General features: G+C 60.2%; 1 protein-coding gene across 1 annotated transcript in view; it reads right to left on the bottom strand.

Annotated features, from left to right (window-relative positions):
* TTC28 (tetratricopeptide repeat domain 28) overlaps positions 1-8,334 on the bottom strand; it is a 63,821-nt gene that overhangs the window by 6,992 nt on the left and 48,495 nt on the right. The window contains exons 13-19 of the mRNA XM_015421270.1: positions 3,609-3,753; positions 2,374-2,553; positions 1,125-1,814; positions 1,005-1,026; positions 742-866; positions 290-521; positions 122-198 (exon numbers count right to left, since the gene is read on the bottom strand). Of these exons, the coding sequence (XP_015276756.1) occupies positions 122-198; positions 290-521; positions 742-866; positions 1,005-1,026; positions 1,125-1,814; positions 2,374-2,553; positions 3,609-3,753 (1,471 nt within the window). The remainder of the gene's footprint in view (positions 1-121; positions 199-289; positions 522-741; positions 867-1,004; positions 1,027-1,124; positions 1,815-2,373; positions 2,554-3,608; positions 3,754-8,334) is intronic.

Raw genomic sequence — 8,334 nt, 5'->3', positions numbered from 1 at the left:
GGGGGGGGCCCGCCCGGGGGGGGGGGGGCAGCTTCAGGACTCCCGACAGAGCCAAGCCCCGGGGGAGGGGGGGTGAGACAGCCCCTCCCTCCCCCCCCCAAAGGCCCCTCCCGCGGCTCACCTGGCCGATGAGCTGCTCCCCACTTTCGGAGGCGGTGGTGAGCTTGCAGAGGGCCTGCAGGGCAGCATTGGGCAAACCTGCGGAGGCAGAGGGACCGGCTCAGTCGCTGCCCAGGACAGGACCCTTGGGGGGGGGGGGAGTGTCTTCCCCGTGCCCCTCCACGCTCACCCAGCAAGGCCTGCAGGGTGGTGCTGCAGCGCTGCAGCCGGTCCCCTGGGTCTGCGGTGGGGAAGAAGACGGCTGCCGGCAGCCCACTGGCTGGGGGGTCCAGACGGAAACCAACGGCGGTCAGCAGCGCCTGCCAGCCGGGGATCCCCCCGACTTTGTTCTCCACGCTCTGCTGAGAGGTGTACATGGAGTTGTGCTGCCCACTGTGGATGCGCTGCAGGGACTTCTCCACCTGTGGGGGGGGGGGAGAGAAACACAGAGGGGAAGGAGCAGGGCCTGGCGGCAGGGATGTCCCCCCCCTCCCCACGTCTGTGAGGGAGGGCGGGCCACAGGCCAGAGAAACCACCTGGGAGAAACAGCCACCGGCGGAGCCTGGAAGTTGTGTGGGTGGGGTGGGGTGGGGGGAGGGTAACAGCGGTGAAAACATTTCTGCCCGGCCCCCGGCCCCTTACCAGGTGCAGCAGAACCCGCAGGGCATCGCGTGCTCGTTCCGGGTGCTGGAGGATGTCCGTCAAGGCCTGTCCAATCAGAGAAGAAGGGCTGTTGAGCTTCACATCGCTCCCAATCAGCATGAAGCCTGCAGCGGGAGAAAGAGAAGCCTCAGCCGCCCGCGTCCCCGGACAGAGTCCCCACGTCGAGGCCAGGAGCTGCTGGGTGGCCACGGTGCCAGGAGGAAGCCCATTAGCCCCACCCCACCCCCACCACACACCTCCACCCGCCCAGACGTGTCCCGGTCTCTTCCCACAGGGGAAGGAGCCTCACCTGCCGCGTCCCTTGCCCCTCCCAGCCCGGGGAAGGGTGGACCGCAAAGAGGGGATGCATGCTGCCCCCCCACCCCCACCCAAGGGGCCGAGGTTGGTCCCCGCTGCCCCCGCCCCCAGCACGGCCCTTTCAGCAGGGCCGAGTAGAAGGCCTCCACAAACAGCTTGGAAGCCGCCACCGGGACGGGCCACAGGGAGACCAGGACGCACCGCGCCCCGGCCGCCAGGAAGGCGCGCGTCAGTCCGATCACCCCGTCCGCCGTGACCCTGCTGTTGGACTCCTGGTAGGAGCCCAAGACCACCAGCTTGACGGGCAGGCGCAAGTCCAGGATGTCGGCCGCGGTGAGCAGGAACTCCTGCAGGGGCGGGCAGTCCGAAAGGCTCTCCACGTCGCTTGCGTCGTCTTGCACGCGCAGGGACTCAGGGATCGTGTAGGAGTTCCCAAAGCAGCCCTTGCTGGCGGCCGCGATGCTCTCAGCGTTGGGCGTCAGGACCAGAGCGGCCAGCTTCCAGGAGATGTGAGTGGCAAAGTGCACGCACTCAGCCTGCGCCAGCGCGCTCATCACCCGCTCCTTGGTGGCCAGGCCGCCCACCAGCGGCTGGCAGCCCAGGAGCTCCGACACGGCGAGGGCCTCCTCCTCGGCTGAGGGCATGGGCCCCCACAGCCAGCGGTCCATCACCGAGGAGGGCAGCTTGGGGTTGCCGATGACGGCGGCCGTGGAGGGAGAGCTGCTGTAGACGGCAGCGTTCTTCTTCGACTGGCTCTGCAAGAGTGGGGAAAACCACACCACTAGGCTTGCTTGCCTCCCCTGGGGTCAGAGAAGACCGCGCTGGGCCACTGATCCAGGGATCTGACTCCAGGGGCTGCTGCGCCTACTGCCGCCCAGACAGACGGTGCCCTCCCTCGCACCTGGCCTCAGCCTTTTCCTGGGGTGGGGGAGACCACATTGTGCACCCCCAGGGGGGGAAGAGCTTGATTCGAATCCAGCCACACCTTCTTAAGACTCAAAGGGAGGACTCTGACAGAGGGGCTTTCGAGGCTCAAAAGCGGACAGTCCAAAAGCCTTGTGAGTCTCTCCGGGGTGGCTCTGGGCTCGCGTCTGGCTCTTGGCGTGGCCGCCCCCTGGAACTCACCCCCCCCCCTGCGGGGGAGCTACGTCAAGAGATGGGATCCCCCCCCACACACACACACACAACGTGCCGGCGGGGCTGCCTCTTCCCAGCGGGGGGCACGCCAGTCAGTGATCTGTGGGGTGGAGGGCGGGCAGGAGGGCAGGCCCCCCGAGAACGACACCTCACGCTGGACACAGAAGAGAGCCTTACCTTGGAGCTGGGGTTGAGGGCCTGGAGGGAGGGCACGGCGATGAGGCTGAAGCGCTCGTAGAGGTACTCGTTGGAGGAGCTGCCCTTGAGGAGGGCAAAGGGGATGAGGTACAGCTCCCCTTCCAGAACCAGGGTGAGCTGCCGGTGGCGGCCCACAGGCCCACTGGAATGCATCAGGCCCTGAGAGAGAGAGAATGGGGGGGGGGGCGTTTTCAGTGGACACACACGACAGGCTCTCGGAGGGAGGAGGGCTTCCAGGAGAGCAACACAGCCCCCACCCCCCTCGGCAGCTGCCCCCCGGGGGGGCACAAGGCTCCCTGCCTGTAGGCCCCCCTCTCTGGAGCTCTCCTTCTCCTGTCCCCACCGCAGCCAAAAAACCCCCCCACGAGCATAGAGAGCTGCAGACTCCAGGTGGGGGCCCTTCTTAGAAACTGATCCCAGGAGGGCCAAAGCCGCCCCCCCGCCCCACAGCTTTCCCTCCTTCCCTCTGTGGTGGGGATTTTAACAGGTGTCCTCGTTAGCAAGAAAATGTTCCCTGGGGACAGACGCCCCCGCTCGTGTCTGTACTACAAAGTTAGCTTTCTAGTCTCACCTTTTCTTTTTCCTCCTCCTCGGAAGCCAAACCTGAAGTAGCAGAGGGAGGAATGGTGTGCGGCACTCTCTGAACTACTTAAGCAGAGTCACAGTCTTGCTTGTGGAAAAGGAAGGGGCATTTCTCTGCCTTTAAATTTTGTGAACATGTCAAATGGCACAGGCTAACAAAGTTAAAGCAACGCTTCTTATGTGGTTAAAGTAGTAAACTAAAGGAAGCAGAAGCACGGTGCCCCCGTAGCCAGAACCAGAACTGGTCGTCCCCCAACCGTGGCCTTCAGGTCTCAGGAGTTTGCTCCTTGCTAACGAGGACACCTGTTAAAATCATCAGAGAGCCTGCAAAGAGATGAGGGCAACTGCTTGTGTCCTACAAGAATCAGAGAATCATAGAGTTGGAAGGGACCTCCAGGGTCATCAACCCCCTGCACAATGCAGGAAATTCACAAATTTCCCACACACACACACACCCCAGTGACCCCAGTTCCGTGGCCAGAAGAATTGTGGCTGGCATCTTAAATGCAGCCCTGAGCATCTTTGTGAGAAACAAGGACACAAACCCTTTAAAGAACCACGGTCGGTGTGGGAGCACGCCCCCCCCCCCCCGGATGGAAGGGCCAGAGAGGGTGGGGCAACTTAGGACTCACCCCTTCCATGGGCCCTATCAGCAGGTCGTAGAGGGTGCGCAGCGGGGACTTGCTGAGTGTGCTCGGCCGACGGGGCAGCGAAGAGGTGGCCTCCCTGGTGGGGGACACCGGACTGCTGAAGAGGCTGCTCATGCTCTGGTAGCTCCTGAGGAGACAAGGCGGGCACTTGGGCGGGCAGCTGCAGGGAGCCCCTCTCCCGCTCCTGCCACGCCCAGCACCAGCAGTCTGCTCCTTCCCCTCCCGGCTGCTCACCCTGGGATCCGCTCCACCAGAGCTGAGAGGAGGACCGGACCACCCGGAGCAATGTCAGGTCCACGGGGGCTGCAGGGCCCCAGATCTACCCCCCCAGGGGGGGCCTGGGGGAAGATTTCAGGGGGTCTGTTGTGTAAAACAAGTCAGTGGTGACCTCTGACCAATACAAGCGGGAAGGAGCCCAAGTTAACTTCAGGTGGCATTTGAGGAACACCGCCCTCCCAAGTGCCTCTCAGCAGGCCAACGCCCGAGAGTCTTCCCAGGGAGGGTGTGTGTCGCCCCCCCCCCCCACGCAGTCCTGCAGTAATTCCGGAAGGCCCAGCAGGAGCAGCAGCGGAAGCACTCCAGCGGCTTTGCTCGCCCCAGCCCCCACCTTCTCCCTCTCCACATTCCCAGCTGCTCCACAGCCCATCCGCCATTCGCACCCAGCTCAGCCCTTGAAAGTTCCCCAGGGTCTCGGGTGGAAGTCTTCCACACCACCTGGTCCCTTTAAGAGGACTGGACTTGGGACCTTCTGCATGCCAAGCAGAGGCTCGACCCCGGAGCCAGCCCCCCCTCCCCCTCCAGTGGCAAGGGCAGACAAGGGCCCCGCCCCGCCCTCTCTGTTGCTCTGCCGGGATTTATCACCAGCCTCCAGCCTCTGAGGCGTGCAGAGGTGTTTGGAAGCAGAGGTAGGCAAATGCCCTGGATTGGTTCAACTGGTTCCTTCTGGACCAGGCACGGAGGCTCTCTGCCGAAGACCAGCCGTCCTCGTTGTGGGACTTGTCTGGTGGAGTGCCACAGGGCTCCATCTTACCCCGCAGCGTATTCTCTGTGGAGTCAGTGGTTGCTTTGGAGTCGGTTGTGATCCGTGGGCCAGTGTTCCCTGACTCTACGTTGCTGTGTCCAAAGCTCACAATGAGGCTGGACGGTGCTGGTTACGTGACCAGTCGAGAGTGCCTCCTGTCAGCAGGGACAGCTCTGGGGGGGTCCAGAAGGGCATTGTGCTTCTTTGCTCCCTGCCTGGGGAGTGTGTCCCCCCCCCCATTTATTCATTTATTTAGGATTTTTTAAATGCTGCCTGCCCAGAAACCTGCCTGAGGCAACACAACATAAAAATAATAACAGCCAAACATTAGAAGGTACTGATTGAAACTCAGCTTTGTGTGTGTGTGTGTGTGTGTGTGTGTGTGTGAACCCAGTTCAGCATAAAAACACAGGGCGTGAAACAGACCAGAGACAGCTTAAAACGAGTCTCCAGACTGAAAGAGCGTTAAGAAAAGAGCCCACAAACCAGCAGGACCACCTCCCCCGCTGGGGTCCACCATGACATCTTTGCTCACTGGAGCTAAGCCTGCTGGGGGTGCGGCCCTGCAAGTGGGCGAGACCAACAACGCGCCTTCTCAGTGGTGGCTCCCCCTTGCGGAATGGCCTGCCCCCGAGGAGGCCGGGAAGGCCCCCCCCCCAACGTGTCTCATTCTGGAGAAATGTTGGGGTGTGTGTGTGTGCATTTTTAGGAAGGGATTGAAGAACTGTATTAGAACAGCTGAGGAGGATGCTTTTGAAAAGAACAGGATTGCAGTCCGTTGCAGTGTTTCCCCCTATGCACCTCCTGGCTTTTACTCCTATGCATCTCCTACCTCAGTAACCCACTCTGCATTTTGTGTGGCGGGGCATGCCTTGGGACAGTTCTCCACTCACATGGTTTCCCAGTTCTGTACAATTAATCCTGCTGCATTGTTTACCGGCCTGCCTGCCTGAACGGTTCCCTGTATTTCGTAACCTGCCTTGAGGCACATGGAGAAAGGGGGGCTCTAAATGAAGCGAATGAATAGACTGACCCCGACGTGTTGCTCCCTGGGAACTCAGACTCACCAATCAGCATTTCCCGGGAGGGAAGCCCTGTTGGAAGAGGGTCTCCTCTCACCCCCTGGCCTCTCTCTTGCCCCCAGGGGACCCTGCCAGGCAGCCATTCCACACCCCTCCTCCCCGCCCCCCCCAGCCCCTCTTCCACCTTCTTCTACGGCCTGCCCCCACCCTCTCGGACCTGAAGGAGACAGAAAGGAGTGAAGAGGCTGCTCTCTGGGGCCGCTCAGGCCGCCTACACCTGTCCGCTTCTGAAACTTGGCCGATGGTGGACCCCGTTCCCCGGTCAGTCCGGGCACAGGGATGGTTTGAAATTGCAGGAGGGGGGGGGGAGGCTGCAATCCCACACAGCCTCCAGCAGGGGGCAGCAACTTCCACCTTCTGGTCATCTCCTTGGGCTCCTTCACCTGCCCCCACCCCAGAATTTTCCCCAGTGGTAAAACTGGGCCCACGTCTTCCACAAGAGTCCCCCTTTCTCAAGGCGCGAGATGCGTCTTCAAGCAGGATGCCAAAGACATGATTCTGCTACTGCCAAGCTGAATGCAAGCCGCAGCCATGCCGTGGGGACATGAAAGGGGGCGAAAGGGGACACGATGCCAAAGACAAAGGCGGCTGCGGAGGGGTGTCGGCAGGCCCTGGGCCAGGGAAGGGATGTCTGCAGAGGCAGCCCTCCCCCACTCTGTCCTCTGCATCGAGCCAAAGAACCCTCCAGAATGCCCACATCCTTTCTTCTTCTTCTTCTTCTTCTTTGTAGTTTTCATATGACCATGTGTGAGTGTGTGTGCCCGCACCTGGAAGTCATGGCGACCTCTGGTGACTGACCCCTGCTGGGGGCCTGGAGGAGATTCAGAGAGGCGGCTGAGTAGAGCCTGCCCCTGTCCTCCCGACGGCTGGTCTTCCAAGGAGGCCTCCCATCCAAGCACTTGCCGGAGTCGACCCTGCTTGGCTCCCGAGATCTGACGATGGGAGGGACTTGGCTTGACAGCAGCACATGTGAGAGGGATCTGGGTGTTCTGGTTGATCACAAGCTAAACATGAGCCTGCAGTGCGATGTGGCTGTGAAGAAAGCAAATGCAATCTTGGGATGCATTCACAGAAGCCTTGTGTCCAGATCGCGGGAGGTGGTAGTTCCGCTCTATTCTGCTACGGTCAGGCCTCACCTGGAGTCCCATGTCCAGTTTTGGTCACCACATTTTAGGAAGGATGTTGACAAGTTCGAGAGTGTCCAGAGGAGGGCAACCAGGATGGTGAGAGGGTTGGAATCCAAGTCTTAGGAGGAAAGGCTGAAAGAGTTGGGTCTGTTTAGTCTGGGAAAGAGAAGGCTTAGAGGGGGCATGATTGCAGTCTTCAAGTATCTGAAGGGCTGTCATGTAGAAGATGGAGCAGATCTATTCTCTCTTGCTCTGGATTGCAAGACTAGATCTCAAGAGTGGAAATTGCAAGGGAGTCGTTACCAGCTAAATATCAGGAGAAACTTCCTGACTGGAAGAGTGGTTGAGCAGTGGAACAGTCTGCCTCGGGAGATGGTGGAGGCTCCTTCGCTGGACGTTTCCAAGCGGAGGCTGGATGACCATCTTTCGGGTGTGTTGCAGGGCTGTCTTTCGGCTATGCTCCTGCAGAGTGCAGGGGGTTGGACTAGATGACCTGCAAGGTCCTTTCCATCTCTAACATTCTATGAGACCGGGCTTGCCTTGGCTACCCGGGTCAGGATCCTTTCATCGAACAAAACTGATGTGAAAGGGGAGGGGGCTGCTTCCAGTGGGCACCCTGTTTTCGAGAAGCACAACAGCTCATGAAGCAGATCGTCTGGGTCCGTTGGCTTCAGGCCTGGTGGTGGGGCTGCAAGGGCCTTGGCTGTCCGGGCGGAGGACCTGTGCCAGGAGGCGGACAAAGTGAGAACCGTCCTGGGGATTGACCTCTTGGGGGCTTTCAATACCATCCCTCACACAGCGTCCCTCTGGACCACCTCTCTGGGCAGGGACCCTTCTGTAGTGGTTCCCGTCCTCCCTCGAGGGTCCGTTTCAGCGTGTGGTGCCGAGCGCCTGCTGCTCTGCCCCTTGGCCTCTGGGGCTCCCCAAAGCTCTGTCTTGTCCCCCCCACACACACACCGTGCTTTCATCATGTGTGTAAAACTGCCGGGAGGGGGGGCATCCGGAGATGGGGGCTGAGCTGCCTCCGACATGCAGACGACTCTCAGCTCTACCTTGTGCCTCCAGCAGATCCCGGGGTGGGGGGGAGGCCGGGGACGTGGTGGGCAGGATCCCCAAGGCATCTCATGCGGCCAGTGCCTTCCCTAATAACCCCCTGAAGGCAAAGCCAGAAAATGTTTCATGTGATAAATGTTTTTTCATTGCTTACCTAGATGGAAATTGTTGCTATCAAAGAATGTTGTAGATCCCGTGGTTGGATTTTTTAAAAAAATATCTGTGCCACCTTTCCTGGCTAATTGGTAATGGATTTTGTCTTAATCCTTAATAAAGGTTTTTAAAAATCTGGTGCCTGGAGGCAGTTTTGGAAGGAATGGGAGCCAACAAACTGAAACTTAATCCAGAGGAAACAGAAGTGTTACTGGTGGGGGGGGGGGGCGCCAAGGTTTGGAGGAGGGGGGGGGGGGGATTGGATTTTTATC

This window comes from Gekko japonicus, unplaced genomic scaffold (genome assembly GCF_001447785.1).
Source record: "Gekko japonicus isolate JY-2015 unplaced genomic scaffold, Gekko_japonicus_V1.1 scaffold416, whole genome shotgun sequence".
NCBI lineage: Eukaryota > Metazoa > Chordata > Lepidosauria > Squamata > Gekkonidae > Gekko > Gekko japonicus.
This window is presented reverse-complemented; position numbering and strand designations above follow the sequence as displayed.